Genomic DNA, 22,209 nt, shown 5'->3' on the forward strand with positions numbered 1-22,209 from the left:
GCTGTACATGTGATGGGAGAATGCACTGTGCATGCAGAGGGTTTGGATAGCATGGTTAAAATCAAACGGGCATTGTACTGCTTTCTTTATGTGCATTTCCCCCACGAAAATAAGTTAATTATTAAAAAGATACTATTTTTATATTGAAACTGTGCAAAACTTCCCTTGGAAGTTGGAAACCCTTTGCAACCCTTGACACAGGACAGTCTTGAGTGGTACATATTGGAGCAAAACGGATGTATATCAAGCTAAGCGAGTCCAAAAGAGGCCTAAAGGCAAGTCTAACCATATGCCAGTTGAGCCAAAATGTTTTTTATTCTTTAACAAAATTATTAGCATAATCCCTCTCATACACATAATTCATGGACATTCACCCGCAACCCACTGGCTACTGCTAAAACAAACATACACTTATACCCTCTCTACCCTTTTTACTTTGGTCTCCCCCCTCCTCTCCATTGATGTTCTAGTTTATCCAACTCAAAACCTTTATGCCCTGGGCTACAAACAATGGAAAAATAACTAAATGGGATGAAAAAAACTGTTTGGTTACATCAACTGAAAGAAAAATACTTTTCAGTCTGCCAAGAGGGAGCCCATACCAGATGTAGGACTGTTTATCTGCTAATTGATAAAAATCAATTGTTGAAAATCAAAATAGAGTAAGTAACAAAAGACATACTAGACATTGCTCTGAATAAATTAAGAAATAATAAGACACCAGGGATGGTCTACCAGCTGAGTGCAATAAGGTCTTCAGAGATGATCTGATACCAGTACTCTTCAATTACTTTAATTGGACACTTGAGAAAAAGTCTCTTGCAATTTAATAGAGGGAAGTGATCATTTTCATTTGAATAAAAAAGGGCAAAAGTTTTATGTATCTCATATAGAATAAATATTGTTAATTTGTTAATAAACCATGTCTTAAGAATTGATTCCTTTATTATAGAGTAGTTTAATTGAGGCCAAATAAATGATGCCAACTACCATTTCAAATGTTTTCTTCATATTCAGGAATAATACATTAAATGCCCTATTTACCAGTTTTGACACTTAGAAATGGTAAATGGAAAAGAACTGCATTTATATGCTTTTCCAATCTTTGCGACCACTTTTACAACACATCAGCATTCACACACACTTGCACACCATGCCATCAGGAGCATTTTGGGGTTCAGTATCTTGCCCAAGGACACTTTCACATGTTAGGATCAAACCACTGACCCTCCGACTGGTGGACAACCACTCTAGCTCCTGAGCCGCTTTTCACTGAATTGTCAATATCTGATTTTGGGATTTGGATTTCCTGAAAACTACACTAAAAGCATCAAAGGAATAAACTCAGCCCCTACTGCCAGAATTAAAGTAAACAAATATTTTAGAAAAGTATACGAAAAATAGCTCACAATTTGTCAGAGTCCAAATGGGTCGTAAAAGTGAACGTATACAGATACGCATGTCTAACCTATTGATAGCGTATCACTTACTTATACAAAACGTATCAGACGAATACCCAACAAATGCATAACGTATACAAAAATATGGCGGATACAAAATATCGGCAATACGCTGGTGTACGTTGATATAAGGTAAGGCATAAGTAGTATTCGTTAAGAGCACGCTGTGTTAAGCTGGGGTGCGTTGTTGAACGCTGAGGCCCTGAAAATGTTTTGAGCATGTTCAAATGGACGTACCCAACATGTGCTTCATAAGTTATGCAGACGTTACACATAAGTTACGTTACATTAGATATACGTGAATACTGAATACGTACGTGAATACAGTACGTGAATACCTACGTGAATACAGTACGTGAAATCATTAGAGGAACGTTAGATATAGGCTACGTCGGCTGACAGTGAACCCTACAGCCAATTTATTGATAACGAGTGGATAAACTATTCGTAACCTATGTTAAACTTATGCCTGACGACGGAGTATCTAGTGTTTCTACAGTAAAGCTAGCGTTCAGCTAGCGTTTTGGGAGCTTATTGGGGTTTGAATATAGTATATAGGGTCCCTGTGAGTAGCTCATCCTCACTTCTTCACAGCACGTCTTGATGAATACATCACCCCATCATCAGAGAGCATGGAGGATGCTGAGAGGCTGCGACAAGAGTACATTCTAGCCGTTCTCCAGCATCAGCATGACGTGAACCAAATGGCACTTTTCCAGCTCCGTTGGCCAGACACTCTGATACGTTTTAAATAAGTAAGTAATACACTATCAATGTTTGACATACGTATAATAATTTGTTATGTATACGTTACGTATACGTCAGCTACAACACCGCTGTGGAAAAGTTGGACGCATTTGGACTGACGAATTTTGAGCTAATTTTCATATACAAATAAAAAGCTTGTAGAGTATGCTGATGATGTAATATTATACATTTGCAACCAAATATCTGCAATATCTGAAATGTAACACTCAAAACTTCTCATTTACCTTGTTTGAATTGAATTGGATCTAGGGCTGGGCAATACAGAGAAAATCAAATAGAACAATATTTTTAACCAAATAACTCAATATTGATATTGTAGGCTTTTGCAAAATATAAACACAATAAGATATTTGAAAAATAACCACCAGTAAGGTGGATATAATGCTAGAGCAGTCTGGTTAGTTGAGACAATTATATAACTTTATTGTAATGCAGCCTTTAAAACCAGGAAAAGACAACACATATGCCATATCACAATATCCAAAATCTAAGACAATATCTTGTTTCATATCGATATTTTGCCCAGCCCTATATGGATCACAGTCTCAAAGCAACTGTGTACCAAATGTTTATGTGATTATATTAGAGCAGCTATCAAGTCATGACATAACTTTGTGTGTGCAGGAAAAGAGAGACAATCCAAATGAAAATTGGCGTAGTCTTTGCTATGCTTTCATCCCATTCATCTTAGTATCCCCAGGTCAGATCAGTGGGGGGTCGGGAAGTCATTACACACGACTATTTGACGGATTAATGAAGTCAAGATGACCAAAAATGTGTTTGAAATAAAGCGTGGTATATTGGCAAAGAGAGACACCAACCACAAATATGGCATTTGTAAACTAAACTAAACTAAAGCAGCTTGGTGAAAGCCTCTTTAAAAATGTTAAAAGTGTGGTGCTTCAGTGATTCATTAAGTGTGCTTTTACTGTTTTCTCAGTGGTTTGGCTGTAACCAGCTATTTGTAACGTGGTAGGGCTAGAGGGATTAAACAATTCTACTAAATTGGGAACATTTTATTCGCAAATCACAATTCTGAGTAGGAACAGTGGTTCAAAGAGTATAGTTAAGCTCATATGTCTGCATGTATTTACCTTTCAAAGAGACAAGGCTGGCATAAAACCAACTGTAAACAGAGTGGTTTGAAATCCTTCCCAGTAAAAAAAAGAAATACATTTGTAAAACAATAAAATAAATACCCCTTGTACTTTGTAGCTGGAATGTGCAGTATATTGCTGTTGTTAGATTTTGTTTGGGTCTGGCCAGCAAGCACATACAGCCAGCTCTGTAGAGCGAGCCGCATACCGTTGCTCAATAATCCATTTACTCGCCTTTGCTATAAGCGTGACTGTAATTTTAAATCACATGGGTGGTAAACAGGTAAGTGGGGAGCTGTAGAATGAAAGCTGTCTGATGGTGACATGAGTTGAAATCGAGTAATGGTTCCTTACTTGTTGCGTTAATCAAGAATAATCTGGACCACTACGGTGAAGGGAAAAGATAAAGTGAGGGTAATCTTGAAGTTACAGCTCACACTTTATATTTCTTCCTAGAAATGTCAAATGGAATACGAAGCTCCTAAACTCAGGTGTGAACTGATCAAACCTTGTGCTGTATTACTGAAGCTTTTCTCTGCAATCGTTTTGACCAGCGATAAAGTGACAGTACATGATTACTTTCATTAGAAATAAACCATATCTGTCTTTCTGAATAAAGATCAGCCAATTTAGATTTTGAGAGAGAAATCGCAACCAATGTCTATAACTTAGAGCTATGAAGACAATATAAAGTTGACAATAATCTTATATTTTGGATCAAAACTGGAGAGGAAATTCTGTTGACAGAAAAGCAATACCGCCATCAACAATGATTTCTTGTGTTGCAAAAGGAACACTTCAGTATTAGGTTTTGTATGAATGAACACATCTCATTTTAAGTCTGTGACTACTTCAAACAGATTCCACATGGTTTTAGTTTTGGCAATATCTTTTTTTACTCATGAGATCTGTTAACATTTACACAATGACACTCTGTGTGCAATGATGTTTCCACTCTCCACAAGAATTGTCCATATGCCACAGTGAGTCATATTACCATATCACCATCTTTCAAGGCAGCTTCTTCCCCCCTACAAACCATTACTTGCTGCCTCACCTCATTAGCATTGCAAATAAGACCTAAAACAAAAACAGTGATGGCAGCAGCAGCAGCAGCAGCGGAAATAGGACAGAATTAACAAATTATGTAAGAAGCTTGGAAAGAACGGAAGGAACAGCGTGTAGCAACAAGGAGGTAGGTGATGAAGAGGAGGTGTCAAGTTCATATTACAAATCTGATTATACCTTAAACCTGACATTCTAAGATGGCATCCATTTCTATTGGTGCCAAACCTTACGCTTCAGGAGATTTCTGTACAGTGCCCGCTTTCTAACATGCCAGTGTTTACAGAGTTTTTATATCATTGTGTAGGTACATCGTCAAGAATCAACAACAACTCTCGGGCGTTGTTGGCCATTGTGGACTCTGAGACTGACACACAGTTTCTACATTTCTTCAACATAATTTAAAAGTGTAAATATTGTTGACCTATTACGTTATTGAGAAAACCACAGTTCCTTATGCTACAAAGTCATATCATTGCTGTGTTTTCTTCACTGCTGCAGTTCGTAATGCTAATTGTCATACACGTCTATGAAAGTCATAAGCCAAAAGCTTGTTGTTAGTTTTAACAAGCTCCGGTACAATAAGAAATTAAGTTGTTTCTTCTCCTTAAGGCTGAAACATTACTGTTGATCAAGAAAACAAATGTACATTGCAGAGAAAACAAGAATACCATATATATTATTATTATTATTATTATTATTATTATTATTAATAATATCTACTATATTTTCCAAACACATAAGAAATTCCTATACAATGCATCATTTAGGAAATGATGGCAGTCAAACTTCTTTGGTAAGCGACGATCAGACCACAACTCATTTGCTTAATTACCAGTTCTCAAATCAAGCTACATTTTTGACAAGTTTGACATGTTTTGAAAGCTTTTTACTGAAAAACCGGTCATTAAGATGTGGTATTGCTGCCGCTATTAATGTTTCTAATCTAAACCTTCCGGGGCAGTCATACCATTTCTTTTCTGCAGTCCATCTTAAAGCTATCCACAGTGTTGTTCAGCTTCATTACTTAATGCAGACATTTGTTTAATAGCTAAGGACATTTAACTACTGTAAACTCCTCTCTTGAGACTTATTTTCAGCTACTTTTAAGAGCAATATCTGTAAACTTTGTTACACAGACAGCTTTGAATTGGGTAAACACGAGGAAAAATAACACAACTTTTATTTGTGAAGGTGAAGGTGAACCCAAACTGTCCTAAGTTACCGCACTACTACCGCACGTGTGGCTACACAGTGCTACAGTGCAAATAGCAAATACAATGGAGTATTTCTAGTATGTTCATTTTCACTTCTAGAAAGTTGTTAAAACAAAAGTTTGCCATTTTGTTTTTGGTGCCAAGATTGAGATGAGAAGCTCAATCTATCACTCCTATGTCTATTCTTTAACTATGGACCTTGAGTAGATTACCTTAGCTTAGCATCAGGACTGGAAGCAGAGGGTAACAGCTAGCCACCTGCCTGGTGGATTTTATATTTTGTTTTATTCACAGATTGAAATAACCAGATGCAAGGGTTAGGGTTAGTGAGCTTTAGAGCGGATTTTGGAGAGAGCCCGGCTATTTCACGCTGCTTACAGTCTTTGTGCTAAGCTAAGCTAATTGAACCCACGCTAGTTCCATAGTTAGTGGTAGCGATCTTTTCATCTAATTTATAGCAAGAACGCGAGTAAGAGAATTTCCTAATATTTCAAACTATTCATTAAGATTATTGGGTTGAACTGGCAATTTGCTAACAACCTGTTTTATCACCTCATGCATTGTGGCGCTTGTATTAGTGGGCTACTGGCATTACTATATCCCTAGATCCAAGTTTTTAAATTGGCAACTAAATTATTATTACAATGTTATTTTATGTTTTAAATGTGTGGCTATTTATATCAAAGCACAGGAGCTGCAATCCTGAAGAGCTATACTACAGGGGAACAATGTTGGCAGAACTGAATGAGTGCACGTATCGGTGGGTAATGGACTCTAAGAAATGCTGTAATGAAACGGAGGCCAGAAGGAAGAAAAGGGAAGGCCGTGATGTAAGTGCCACTACTCATCATCTGGTAAAGTCAAGGTCAGGACCTTTGGTGGTCTCATGGCATTTATATTCCGCTTTTAAAGAAATGGCCAGAGAGTCAGACTGCTGTTCCCGCGAGTTGAGCAACACTCAAAATGATTGCCCTTAATTCCAAAAACCTTCTTCAGAAAACTTTGGGTTAAAAAAAAAAAAGAGATAAAAAGTATTAAAACACAATACAATAACTACAGCCCTGCATGTGTGTATTAATGGAAACAGTCGCTGTCCTTCTTTTGCCAACACTCAACTGGGAATCGTTTCATAACAAAGTTCTTCAAACAGCTTCATCAGAGATCACAAGCCAAAATAAATTAGCAACAATGGCAGCAAACATAGTTTTTGTTTTTTTCCCCAACTTAATTGCTTGTGACATGCAATGAGACAGGGGTCCTCTATGAATCAGTCTGGCAATTATGTAGTGTGTAAGCTGGTCTGGTTTGTGTGGTGTGTCTGCTTAAATGTGAACGTCCGACCCCCCTCACAGTGGGGGGAGGATCGACTTGGATGCTTGGGCAATGTGAATGCAGGTCTGTTCAGTGGGGGTAACACAAGGCACCCTATAGTGCGGTAATGCAATATTCATGGTGGGGTGTGAGCAGAGCAGTTAAACAGAGCAGAGTTGTTGAGAAGACCTTCCAACCCTCTATCAGGGAGCAGCTGCTGCTTAGGCTTGCTCCCCTCTCCACTGCCTATCCTCTTGCTCAAGCATTGTCTCTTTCTTTCGCTGCATCCCCTGTTCCCTCTCTGCATCCCCTGTTCCCTCTCTGCTGCCTCTCACTCAACCATTAATTTTTAATCACAACTTAAATGGCTGCCTTGGCTGCGGCTGCGGGGGCAGCAAGTCAAGGGCTCTTGCCTCTGGTTACAAAGAAGGAAATACATTTGAAGAGATCAAGCTAAACATACAGGGAGGGGAGAGGGCTGACTAGGGAGAAATGTACAGGGAGGAAAAAATATAAACTTGCCATTACAGCTTAATTAGAATTTAAACTCTTTCATCTTGGACTCTTCATGGCGACTGCGACCAAATTAAGATAAAGAATTTGAGACTGTAAGAAATGGGAAATGAGTGGATTTCCATAATGTGAGGTAGATGCTTACATTTGTCAAATGTCAGATATACATACATTTTTTCTAGCAAAAAAAACAAAAGCGTCACTGGTTCCAGAGAGGATTAGCTGCTTTTCTTTGTCACATGTGATAGTAAACTGAATATTTGTGGGGTGTTATACCATTAGTCTGACAAACAAATAATTTCAGTGATGACTACTTTTCACCATTTTATGACATTTCACAGACCAGCTAATCAATCAATTCATTGAGAAAATGCTCATCAAATGAATCAATAACTAAAATAAAATAAAAAAAGTTAGTTTCAGCCCCATTTGACCTATCATGTTACTCAAAACCACCAAAATACTAAGAGTGTAAGAAATACAGCTCACAGCGGGAGTGTATAAAATGTTGAACCACTTATTCATGAAGGACAAGGTTATGTGGATGTTGTCAGTGAGGTGGCAGCACTCAGGTTTTCCCCTGCATTATTTATTTTCCGTATTGGGGTGGTCTGACCCACTCTTGTAATGAGAACTAGAGTCACGGTCTGTTTGGAGTCCCGGGGCAACGCCGTGCGACCGTGTCCCTGGATCACTGCTCAACCACACAGGCTTCTACACAGCCACTGTTTGCTCAGACTTCACTTGGACTGTAAAAGTCAAGCCTTGTTGACACATCTGTGCTGTCTCTCCCTGAGGCTAATGGCTATTACATCTGTCTGCTTCTTTTCAGAGGGAGAGGAAACTACAGGAATCAAATGCTCTGTTGAAAACAGGCAAAGTGAAAACACTGACAGCTGATGCAAAGCTGACAGCCTCCCTTAAAGGGGAATTACCGCTGTTGATCTTTCTCACAAGTGCAGTAAGGTGATTACGTGGTGAATAGAGAGTTTGTATCCAGCTTCTGACTAGATAGCATAAACAAAAGTTCTGATATGATCAAACTAAGATAATGCTGTGATAACTATCTGAATTATTTGTCCGTATCACCAACTATGTCCTAAGTGTATTTTGTTGTTTTTATTCTGAAATATGCCAACATTAGCATACAAATACCTTCTTGAATTCCATTTATACATTGCAAATACTATACATTGGCTGATGTTAGCTTGTCAGAGATAAATCATATCAGGGCTGCAGCTAAGTATTATTTTCTCGATTAACTGATTTATCATTTATTTGATAAAATGTCAGAAAATACCGACATTTTGTTACAACTTTGTTAAGGACAACGTTAAGTAGAAAACCCAAAGATATTTAAAAATGTTCTATAAAATTAAGCAAAGAAAAGCCGCAAAAACTGAATCTTTAATATTTGTGCTGGAGAAATGACAAAAACGATTAATTAATATTTGTGGAATAGTTGCCGATTTATTCTCTGTTCTGAATAATCGATTTATCGTTTTCAGTAACAAAAAATGATTTACAATACCGAAATGTCACACTGACATTCACTTACATCCTTTCATAGCTTGTCCACCAAAAACAACACCGACAAGTTCGGTTTGTAAACAATAAGTGTCCCCCGCAGTACTTTATGGATATAATTATTTTTAAAAAAAGGTAAGCATTCCATAAAAAAAAGGAAACAAAATCAGACTATTTTTAAAAAAGGTATACAAGGAACTAACTTTTGTTTTATATATTTCAGACTTTCGTGTAAAATTCCCTTCGCAGTTGGGTGGAAAAACACACCATTGACACTTTTTAACCACATTAAGTGACTAATTGGTCGTGTCTAGATTAACATGCTAACCTCTGCCAGCTTCTTGAACTGTGCAAATAATCCACTTATTGATCCTCGATTACTAACCTGACAAATTAACAAAATCAAGGCAGCAGGCTTATATCATTCATGCTAGCAGACCCCCTACCAATCAGTCGAACACACACACACACACACACACACACACACACACACACACACACACACACACACACACACACACAAGTAATCTCTAACTAATCAAGGACATCGATCACATTGCAAAGCACATCTGTCTGCATCCCCCTTCACAGTGCCGACCCAGATTGATTACTCTGACAGGCTTAGAACGGAGACAAAGACGGGGGGGGAGAGAAAAGATGGACAAAATGGAGAAAACAAAAGGTAACATAGAAATGAAAACAGAACACTTGAGGGTCCAGTCAAAAAACAGCCAGAGCCAGATGTGTACCAATCTGTTTTTGTATTTGCATTTATTAATCTGTGTTATTGATCTACATATCGATAATGCACCCAAACTAAAAAGATGAATAAAAACAGCAAATATGAACAACACTGGCAGTCTAGTCGCAAAAGCACTGTGATGAAATTAAGCCAGTAAGTGAAGTTCATGTACCATGTGTGTCTCTCCATGTACACTGACCCATATAATTACAGAATGTGACAACATAGAACAAAATGTGATTAGCATTTGCTGCTTTGAGAGATGAGCAGCCAAACATTCAAACCCTGAATCAGAATGGAGAATAAATGCACTTTATAAGCCTGAGGTAAGAATGAAGACAACTACTTATGATGGGGCCAAAGCCTGCATGTGAAAAAAGGTTTTGAGGTTGGTTTTTTTTCTACCAGTAAAAAGAAAAAAGAAGAAAAGACACAAAGATCACTTGTACCGCGCAAATAATTTGGTTCCAAAGCCGATGTTTTTTAAATCCACTGTGCTGAGAGCATGAAACAGGCATTACTCTCCTTTCAACCATGGTATATTCCTGAAGACTAAATCAATTTTAACCTCAGGAGTATAACCCTCTCAGGCATCATCAGAAAAACTGGGTTGTGCAACAATACAGTAACATCCATATATAGAGCGTCTCACACATCTATAGTATATCTAAAGGCATTCATCACACAGACACAGTTAGCTGTTTAAACCAGGGCAGCATGCAGACATGTGCAGACGAAGCTCTGTAACACATGATAATTGCATTACATTAAATAACAACGAAACAGAATCTGCAGAAAGCATGCCATTCACACAATAAACGTGACACTAAAGAAAGCGCCGGCACGTCAAATGCTGATTGATATGGATTTTGTAATGGTGACTGATAAAGGCAACAATTCTCAGTTGAGATAAGGAAAGACAAATCTATTGCTACAACAAAGAGCAATTTCTTTACACAAGCTTTTCACCCTTTACTGAGACGGAAAACCAAGAGGTTTTATTACCGAGGGCAGCTGATAAAACCTTCGGGCTCAAGTACGATCAAATACTATACAAAGCTCACGGGCAAAGCACGTCTATGTCAAGGCTACGCCGTATTAACGCAACAAGAAGAAGTTATTTCAAAGATATAAAATGTATTGAGACCTGCATCTGAGCTACATCAAAATTCACAATGATGATCATAGGGTAGAGTATTTATGCCAGACTGATCTTATTCAAGTAAGTGCAGTAAGATAACGAGGATATAGCAAAACATGTCCAATCTAGTACATCTTGCAATGTTAAAAGATCCTTGAACAAAACCCCCGATACGCCCTGGATCCTTATCTGCTTCGAAAACTAATCACTTGCTCTTTCACAAAATGTTATTAGTAATAGTGGTAATCTGTTATGTTGACATATTCTGATAACACCATAACCTCACTGTCAAAGGTAACAATTAATTATCTCGTAATAGCCATTTTTAGTACTTTCTTTGTATAAAAGTATAAGTTGTTTTTCTGCCAAAGCTGTAGTTGAGGTAAAAGTGGGAGACTGTTGTTTTATTATGTAAACGATGGACCGCCTTTTTGGTGGACATGTCTGTTAAAACTAGAATATTCTAAATATTAATGTAGACCTACACAGAGAAAGGTGTTATACAGAGAATAGTTGCAGAGAAGCAGATGTGCACGCCTCCCAAATCTCAACAACGCCCTGCGGGTCAAGCAAGCCGATTGTTGATATAAGTATAAAAGAGAAAGACAAGAAAACGTCTCCCCCACCCCCACCCCCACCCCCACCCCCACCCTGTGCTGACACATTATTCTATGAACACTTCGCACAGTCACAAATGTTGGACCATGCAGACCCTCCAGGACATGGGCAGATGATGAGATGTAGGTAGCCAAGTGGAGGCAGAATGCATTTGAAGAAAATACAATGTGTCAAAAATAGGTCACAGTATGTCCGTTTGTTACCGTTTGGCCATTGAAAAATACAAATTCCATAAAAATATCGAAATATACTTTGTTACAGACTAATTTAGTTTCCAGTGAATGTAATTCAGCATGCAGGAGTGTTTTCAGTGAATCTGTAAGGACAAGCACATATACTATGGCAGAGTTTATTGCTTGGGGCTCCCTCTTTCTCCCTTGCCTGTGTGCTCTGGTCTCTACTCAACTGCTCAGCTCTCTCCTCTCTCCTCTCTCCTCCTCTCCCCATTAACCGGCTGACAGATCAGTAATAAACACAGCCTGTCACCTTCAAGGCCTGCCTCTCATTTACTAGAGAACACATGAAACCCCGCTCTCTCGCTCCCTCGCTCCCTCGCTCCCTCTCTCCCTCTCTCTCTTCCCTTCATCTGCTGGGCTCATTGGAGCTGAAACCTGATTTTTGGCCCCGGCCGCCTCAGAGGCAGCAAATTCTCCTCTGCACCCAGATAGTCCTGAAAAATGCATGAATATTAAATGGAAAATCCATGAATAAATAATCAAAAAAGGACTTCCGTCGCTCTAACCTCTTTCTGTCTCCGAGCAGTGGATGACAGGGGAAGAGTGCAGGGGAGAAATAGAGGAGAGAAAAAAAAAAAATCACCTCATGAGAGAAGGTGGACATTTGTTAGGTAATTGGCTTTCTCTATTTGCAATCCCATGGTGCTGCAATTTCACACATAAAACAAAGAGGTAATCACAAGGTTACAGTGCAGCCGATGGTTAGTGGAGCAAAATTCAACTGTAATATTGTCACTCTAAATATATTGTGTTATTTCCATATGTGGCGCAACCTGAGGGATAAAAGCCATACATATTGCAACAGCTCGATAATGTATGCGTGGAAAATGCAAATTATATTTAAAAGAGCTGGAAGTGCAATGTGTAGAAGGGATACGATGTTGAATACATAAACAAATGAAGAGACTCATTTATATGTGATATATACTTACTAGTCCCGCGGCATGTGGCTGTTACACAAAAACAAGTAAATATAGATTATTTTGCTTCAAGCCATTCCCATAAGAGTGCTTAATATGCATTGTACTGGATATCAGTGTACAGAGTACATGAAGACAAATCATTAGACAATTACAGTAGCTCCTAGTGAATGTATTACTCATGTGTTGCTGCTGTATTATATGTGTTAGTGTGGATTAGTGTTATATGTACTGTAAATTGCTTCCTCAGTGTCCACTAATCATCAGCGTGAGGAGTAAATTAAACAAACTGCATTTGAGCAGTAGAGCAGTAGTTCAAGGTACGATCTTTAAGGTTTTTCGGAAATCAGACCCTTTTTTGATACTATTTATGGCAGCCATTCTCTAAGTACCGCTCAATATAGCATTTTTCATTGTTAGTGTCGGAGTCCGCCATTCCGGCAGTAAGTCCAAATTGTTTTCACATGCATGAGGGAAAAAGAGTCATGCATGAGATCCAGCGTTATTGTATTAATCTTATTGATGTCAGTCTCACTGCTCGCTGCTGACTCTGCTGCTTCAGCGCTGTATCAGAGCTGTGTTGAGTTACAGCTGATGCAAACCCAATATTTCCTACTGATGCTGCTTCACATTACAAGTCATTCAACTGGTGAAAGACGGGCTGGCTTTTATTGTGAAGTTGTCACAGTAAACGCATGTAAGTGACATCAAGGATATCTGCTATTGTGTGGCAATCACATCATGGTTGTTCATGACATGATGAAGAAATGCCAATTATTGACTTCATTATTAAAGCAACATAAGTTTGTTTGACTGCGATACAAACAGACACACAGTGGCTCTTGGCTGTTGTATTTCTGATGAACGAGCTGCTCAAGGAGTGTTCGCTGTAGTATTGAAGTGCACTTGCTGTTTTCACCAGGCATCGCCAAATCAGCCAGTACTGAAGTCTTCACGATTATAACTTTAAGGATCCACGGCCATTCAAAGATGGTGAAAACATTTCACGAGGTGCACAAACATGTAATGAAGATAAAGACAGACATGAGCTCACAAGACATGAGAAAGTAAGGCTTAATTCTGTCCAAATTAAAAGAGATAACATAGAAGAGAAAATAAATGAACAATGTCCTATAGTTTGACGGTGGTAAATTGATCTATAATTACCCAACCCATTGTTTTCCCTGAGCTTTACAATATACTACTAACAGCGGGTACGTTTAAGCAATGTGTCTTTGCTGGTGACAGCCAAACAACAACTGGCACAAAAAAAACACCTTCATTTAGAGGAGCTCTTTATATTGTTTAAAATAATGGATAATGCAACCTGGATAAGACAAAGTTGGCAGTGATGGATGTCCATCAATAATGGTATTGAAAACTCAATTTTTGATTGTATCTAATACATTCGAACATACCAAATATTAGATATCTCCATCTATACTCAACAATCTACAACAACACACAATTTTACAGTTTCTAAAAATGTCATACTGGATACTTGTTTAGATAATAAAACATCATTATATCGTTGCAAAAAACTGGTCAAGTGTTGGAATAATCCAAAATGGTGTCCTAGCTATTGATATCCTCTTGAATGACTTGAGATTAGTTCTGCTGTACTTGAGAACAGATCATCAGAAGAAATGGAAGAAAATGATGTTGGCGCCTTGAGCTTAAAACAGGACTACTACTTTGTCGACCTTGAGGTCCTTTGTAATGACTCCGGTCTCCAGTGATCTTGAGATTATATATGTCAATGACTTACGCTCGTAGAAATAAAAAAGATCTCATCATGACCTGCAGCTAGAGCTGAATTTCTCATCTTTGCAATTATATCCACGACTTCCTTCCCTGTACTTGGATCAAACCTCAAAAAGAGAGCTCTTTTATATCTGCTGGAGAGCTATCAGAGTGACTAATCTGTATAGACAAAGATAAGCCAGTACTCGCAAAGCACTCACTGAATTCATATATAATATTACAAGAGTTATACGTTCAGCACCAAACTGAGGGAAGAGCTGGGAATGACCTTTTACGCTTTAAAAGCTGTGAAAGGACATTCTGTTTTTGTTCCTGTAATGGATCCATCTTTACAGAACAAATGCACACTGCAGAGCTGAATTTAGTTATTGTGATAACATTTTAGCCATATCTACAAGCATTACTTTGAAGCCTGCCAAATTATCTCAAGATGGAACAAAAGGCATCAGATGCCTTTAGCTCATCAACCACACTTTGAATACTTGAACTGTTGCTCTCCTTCGACACATTCAGTGATTTAGTCGGTTAAATATGGGAGTGATTGTACAAGAGATTTATTTTTCTTGCTGGTCAAGCACTCTCTCAACAAGGCTTGAAGCCATTTGATTCACTCATGGAACATTACTCTGGGTATCCACCCTTCATGCTTGGAAGCAATAGGATTTTAATTCTTCGGAGGCGTCATAATAGGAAGGTCAAACATAATTCTCTGGTTACCTAATGCATTGTTCTGCAGAATAGAAAGTGCCAGCTTCAGGCTCATTCAGCAACAACAGTGCCAGCATGATGTCAGCCAATGATCCAAAGTTATACAAATACTTGGAAGAATCGAAAGTTAGGCCTAAATATAAATTCAGTCTAAGATGACAAAATAGGAAAAGAGTCGCCATCACACATTGAAGTGATTACAGTAGTCTGAGCTCAGATCTCCGCCATACTACAGGATTCAGATTCTAGTCATAAAATGAAACATGTTTGGTGGCTAATTGTGAAGCCTCCAACTGGTCTGAGGTTCTTCATGGGGCCAAGACATCATAAATCTCTGCACGCTACAAGGAAATGAACTTTCCACTGGGAAAACCCACCGCTCCATAATGTTTAAAATCAGTTTATATGGTCTGATGAGATTTATATTATCATTTTTTATTTTTTTTATCATTTAATGTGATTGGATCTTCAGGGTCTGCTGAGGTTATGTAAGCGTTTTCGACAAAGGTCCAGTCATTTTGGCACTTTTACTAGAAGTCTTAAGTATAGTAATATATGATTTGTGTTTCATTTTTTACTATGTGGCTAAGTACACACTAGCCACATCATACAGAGGATGGCAGGCTATTAAAAACATTTTGCAAGTGAAGGATCGCTATAAGGAAGAGAAAAAGGAAATGCGGGTTCATGTCAGAGAGCCAAATAGCTTTCAACATCCAGACTGACCTTCAGCGCACACTCGCACACACACACATGACCATAAACCATAATGCACATCCCTTATTATAGGGAGTGAGTCTTGGCTGTATGCCTTTTTAAATGTCACAGGCTCTTCCACAGGGTAATGACTGATCAACCTGCATCTGACACAGCCTAGCATACTATCTACAAAGCCAACTGTGAAAGTGTCTGGAGAGAGAGGCAGCATTACATTATCGGATAATTGCCAAATGCATCCAATAATGTTCATCCATGTGGGTGTGCTCGCTTTTCCCTCCTTTCAAGCTTCCATATTGTAATAGTCAATATTACTACACAGCCAGCAAAGCAAAGCGTCTGACACTACTGCAGATCCTACAAAAAACAACAGGCTAGACTGCAGCATCATGCAGCTCTCAGCTCATTCCCATTCATAGAAAAACATAAGCAGCTACAAATGATCAAGCACGAAATGCAGAAGAGCCAAAGCCAAAAAAAACACTTGAAAAGCAATTAGATCAAAATATTTTGAATCGCTGAACAAACAGATTAATGTTTGATTAAGTGTTTTATATGTTTTGCATAATTGTGTTTGGTGTAAATGTAACACTGACTTTAAATGATGGTGGTAATAGCGGTTCTGTGTAAGCATTTGAACTGTATGTATGTCCTAAACGGACCCCGGGAAGAGTAGTTGTTGCCAAGGTAACAGCTAATGGGGATTTAAATAAATAATATATAAGAAAAAGCCGGGACTAAAATTCCAGCTAACATTTGACAACGTGATTTTTTGTAATGTCAAGGCTCGTTAGTTAGTTACCAGCTAATATTTATCAAGGCTCCCACTTTTCCACAACATGATTGCAGGATTTGCATAATGAAATAATCAATCTCAGCAGCCACACATTGCAATTTTTACATATTACCAAAGACACTATCTAGCACAAAAAAACACAATTGTGCATTTTATGTAATAAAGCAGAGTCTGCTAAAGGGAATGGAAAACGCAGAGCACTGTAGCCTTTTCCTTGCTCATTCTGATTCTGCTTGACAATGCCAGTGACAAGCGGATCTTGTCGATGTAAGCTGCCCTGGGAGCAAAAAATACTTGTGCTAAGCCCCCTTGAGTAAGATGAGCGGCAATGCCTTGACCCGTGAGATGCAGTGGGAATTGAGGTGGAAGAGGGGGCGAGAGAGCAAGAGAGTGAGATAGTGAAAAGCTAGCTGGTGACAGAAGAATAAGACAGGCTGGACTGTGTAGGTCCAGTGGGTCAGGATATCTGATCCAAATACCAGGCTAATGTGTACAGCAGCGAGCATGATGTAATCAATGCACATTACGTGACACAAGCATGCAATGTAGCACAAACGTGCACATGCACAGAATGAAGACATGGTCGTATGATGTGTATCATAAACAAATAGCCTAATTTATTAAAAACTGGTCAAGAACTTGTGAAATACTTTTGAACTTGATTTGATCCATGTGAAGGGACCCCAATACTGAAAACATTTCACAGGTTCTTGAGTCACATATTGTCTTTCACCCAGTTTATTACGCAGAGTATTTGTTACATTATGTAAAGGGTTGTGTGTCGCTAATCTCGAGACAGTTGTGTGATGGTGTGTGTGTATGTTTGGCTGAAAGTAAGTACAGTATATCGAATTACATGTGAGAGAGACTGTATACTGTGTGCAATACATCTCTTAGCAGGCAATGACATGCAAAATACCATTGGTTCAGGATAAAGGTACCATACTTTAAGATACTACCGGTATGATTTCTTTATAGATAGTATAAATGCGAGGTCATCAGAAGAAGAGCATAGAGTAAAAAGCTTACCCAAGTGTTTCTCTCTGGTCTGAAACAGCATTTAATCTTTTTATTGTGAGAAAACTAATCTGGAAAGCTCAGTATTTGTCCCTTTGGAGAGATTTTGAGTTGTCATACATGAACTGGAAAAGAAACAGGCTGCAGGTACTGTAACGTTGAATAATAAAAGTCTATTAATGGTTAACAATTTACTTCGGGCAAGTTCAACAAAGCCATATTTATTTAACCACCGATAAAACGTAAGCTGCTGATTCATAAAACCTCAAGCTACTGAAGGTTTCAATAATGTAGGTACAGATTTCCCTGCAGTGATGTGTGCCTACGCCAGCAAGCCTGTAACAATGTGTCAGCATGTTTCATCAAGTACAGCCTTTTAGTCAAGACCAGTTAGAAGGAAATGTATAAACAATTCAAGACTGTAAAATAATAGTACAGGCGTACATGAGCAACATCTTGATGATTTATATCATCAGTGCAACATATTGAAGACTTCTGAGACAGAGAAGAAGACTTTCACAGTATTTACAGATATTTATATATAAATTGATATTGAAGGTTTCATAAAACCTTCAATATCAATAATCAAATTCAAAACATTTCTCAAGAACTGCCAATCAGAATCAGAAGTCCTTTTAACAATCCAAAACAACAAGCATTTCATTTCCATTCCACTGCTCAGGACTGTCCTACACTTCTCAAACCTTTTTAAATGTTCCTAATTTTCACAAAAATGGAGAGAAGGTCATCATATCCATTTTAGTAAGACACATCTCCAGCTACATTTTACCTTGAGCCTCTCAAAAAGCCTTTCTCGATCGATCTGGAAAGATCTAAAAGAGGCAGAGCTGCATAAACAATCCTCTCAAGTCTTTGGAGGGTTTTGAAATATTAACAAAAGCGCTCCCAGGTACATCTTTTTGCAGCAGTAGCAATGGCAGCAAAGGGAAAACGTGTTTGAGTCCTATTATAAATCACACAATACAGCAACAACATTGCACATCCAGGCCCAGCTTGTCCCCCAGGCAACCGGACAGCAAAATCCAGTTTTTACAGATGGCTCTCAGAGAGGATCTGTACTTGTGTATGTGGGAGAGCGCTTTGATTGTGTCATTTTGTTTCATTAACGAACATATAGTAATCAGACTCTGTTCCTAGCATTATCACTCTTTTGCAGGTTCATTTATGCATGCGTGTGTGCATGTAAATGCAGAGGAGGAAGTCGATAAAATAATAAAGACATGAACATTTTTACTTGGCTTAGGATAATTACATCCACTTTGCTTTACATGAAAGAAGTAGGACTTACAGATCTTGTGCTTTCCTTTCATGGGGAATTTCACCAGCAGTTCCTGGGGATTGGTGCAGATGAAGACGAATTGAGAAGCAGACTCCTCACAGGTATCAGGGAACTGCAGGTAGGGGAGGGAGAAGGAAGGAAAGAATAGTTTAGCATCATCTTACACAGCCTGGCCATAATGTACACAGAAGAATGTTAAATCTCATGATGCCTGCCCGGTATCACGGTTATGAATCATTCAGTGAGTGTCTCTGTTTGTACAACTACATCAAGCGAAATGTCCTCCATGCCTGATGTAATACTACATGCCCTGACAGCAACTGATAGTTATGGGTCTCTCTGGGTTTTATGCACTGTAATTGCACAACTAATGATGCAGTTGCTAATGAGAGCAGTTGCACCACTGCGAGCAGCAAAGACGAGACAACATTTATTACAACCAGCATCAAAATCCAGCAAAAGGCTTTTTCAGATGTGGACATACACACGGACAAGAATCGCACAAAAAAACTTGTTAAGACCATGTGTGCAATATTTATATGCTCGTCTAGTAATTACACATAGAACCGTTAACTTCCCACATGTCATAATTTATTAAAAGCATACTTCTAAATCTACAGAAAGGCATCCATGACATATTTATGCATACCATAGAACATGCCATACCTCATCCCTGTGGCAGAAAGGATGTTTTACAGCACATAATTGACAGCAGCCCACAGCATACAGAGGCCCAGAGACCAGAGGAAACCTCTCTCCCCCCGTGTTATTGATTGGTCTCTCAGGTGAGAGTATGGAATTGACTGACACAGTGACAAAGGAGTCATCTTTCCCATCACTGGCAGCCAACAGCTCTCAGCTCATCCAATTTCCTCCGGCGTTATCAGATAGTGGCCATGATTGCATCTAGCCAGCCGGGAAGTGCCTCTTTTCATGACAGCATGCTTTTTCCTCCCCACCCACCCCCACCTATCTTATTCACAGTCTCTCTATCTCCCTCAAAGGAGCACTGAAGGTTGTGACAAATTTGGGGCTTTTAAGGGAAATCAACAAAGTATGCAACCCATCTGTATGGTCCCTGACAAACTGGGAAGAGATGATAGAGATGTTTATTTCAGATTACAGTCTATGTTGACTGGAGTGTAATACACCGATGAGTGATAAAATATGTAAACACTCAGAGTTGTTAGATAGTGGTGGGGACCCTAAAAGAGCCCCTCGATTCCTCCTTCCAAACGACGCAGTGATTCCAATTAAATTACGTCTCCCAGTCTAGTATGCCGTCTCCAAGATAGAAAATCCCCCCGACAGCCCTTGAACCAAATTAACCATGATTTAGTAGGGGTTAAACAAGATGAAGGTTGTGAGTCCAGGAATCTAGTGCAATGGGAAAAGGCTGGCAATGTTCTATATTTCTCTTATTGTCATCAAATCCCACAAAAAACGCTGGGGTGCGTTGTTGAACGCTGATGTTTTGAGCATGTTCAAAATTACCGGACGTACCCGACGTGTGCTTCATAAGATATGCAGACGTTACGTGACGTTAGACATACGTGAATACGGAATACGTAGTTGAATACTTACCTACGTAAATACAGTACGTGAATACCTACGTGACTACGTTAGAAGTACGTTAGATGTAGGCTACGTCGGCTGACGGTAAACCCTACAGCCAGTTTATTGATACCCTATTCCTACCGTATGTTAAGATGATGCCTGACGACGGAGTAACTTATTAAACGTGTTTCTACAGTACAGCTAGCGTTCAGCATGTTAGCCGTTCTCCAGCATCAGCATGACGTGAACCAGATGGCACTTTTCCAGCTCCGTTGGCCAGACGCTCTGATACGTTTTAAATAGGTAAGTGATCGTTTGACATACGTATAATAATTTGTTATGTATTCGTTATGTATACGTCAGCTACAACACCGCTGTAGAAAAGTTGGACGTATTTGGACTCTGACACATCTTGAGCTACTTTTCATATACGCCGGCATGTTTCTGCCATACGGAACTGTGGGACAGGGCCGTATGTCTGCCGTGTTCGGCGTGTCGTCTGCGTCCTTCAAACGATCACAATTTACCCATAATTTATATCAACCTATTGCCGATATTTCGTATGCGCAGGCATACGTTGTCATACGGATATGTGCGACAGGGCCTTTACTGTCCGAGTGTTGAGTAGGTAGCTAAAGCCTGATATAGCTGTATGTAGAGCTGAAGCAATTAATCAACTCTTTTGGTTAATTGTTAATCAATTCATTGGTTGAGCCTTTTACAAAACTAACTTTTCTCTGTTTTTCCATAGTTTTATATCATTGTAAATTTGAATATATTTGGCAATTTGAAGACATGACCTTTGATGATATGAGGCTGTAAATTGCAACAATTATTTTCAGATATATCAATAATGAAAATCATCATCAGTTGCAGGCCTGTATAGCTTATTTCTCTGCGCCACATAAATGAGGCCACACGACTGCACTTTTGTTGTGGTAAACATGTGGTTTCAGTCAATCCAACATATACTTTTCTGGTGCGATATATATTCAGTAGTGCACCAAATATCTATTAATCCACAGCTGAAAATAGCCCCTAAGAAGTGTACTATTCACTCCTGTTAGAGTATTGTGGGATAAAAACTAAAAGACCCTACAGTTACAGAAACAGCCTTTTTACAATAAAGAATCTACATATATGTGAACAATCTTATAGATTTGCGTCTTAAGTGCGAACCAATGGCCTTGGTGGTGAGCTTCAGACAGTCACTGTCTACCCCCAATACATGCAGCCCTTTTCACAACTATTGAGGAACTGAGTCCCATCGTAATTTACTGCAATCAGATTAGAAAGAAGGAATACCTTCTTTTATCAACTAGCCAGAGGGGACAGGAATTTCCACCTACTATGTAAAGATCGATCCGGTGAAATTGTAAGACCATGAGGTTCTTCTCAAACAGCTTACTTACTAAGGTGAGCAGCCTAATTGAGTCTTCTTTTAAATGTCCATGTTAGGCACTTAGAATGACACTTTAATCCAGAGTGATTTAGCATAATGCACAGTGATTACTTTTAAAGAACTATTAGCCAAAGTCATTCATTGTAAGATTTATACAAAATTAGATATAATTCTATGGTGTGATAAGTGATTTGATAGGAACAACGGCAGACCCGAATTGTGTGAGAATGGCAATGACCAGAGACTAAATGTAACAGCAGGCTGGTGTTAATGTGTTTGGCAAATGTTTGTTGAACACATGCACATTATCCTATAGCCCCTTTCAGACAAACA

At 38.8% G+C, this 22,209-nt stretch overlaps 1 protein-coding gene across 1 annotated transcript in view; it reads right to left on the minus strand.

Annotated features, from left to right (window-relative positions):
* The window catches only part of trip4 (thyroid hormone receptor interactor 4), a 74,307-nt gene that overhangs the window by 30,226 nt on the left and 21,872 nt on the right, over positions 1-22,209 (minus strand). Inside the window, exon 12 of the mRNA XM_029428786.1 lies at positions 18,927-19,029. Coding sequence (XP_029284646.1) covers positions 18,927-19,029 — 103 coding nt within the window. The remainder of the gene's footprint in view (positions 1-18,926; positions 19,030-22,209) is intronic.

This window comes from Cottoperca gobio, chromosome 3, assembly GCF_900634415.1.
Source record: "Cottoperca gobio chromosome 3, fCotGob3.1, whole genome shotgun sequence".
Classification (NCBI taxonomy): domain Eukaryota; kingdom Metazoa; phylum Chordata; class Actinopteri; order Perciformes; family Bovichtidae; genus Cottoperca; species Cottoperca gobio.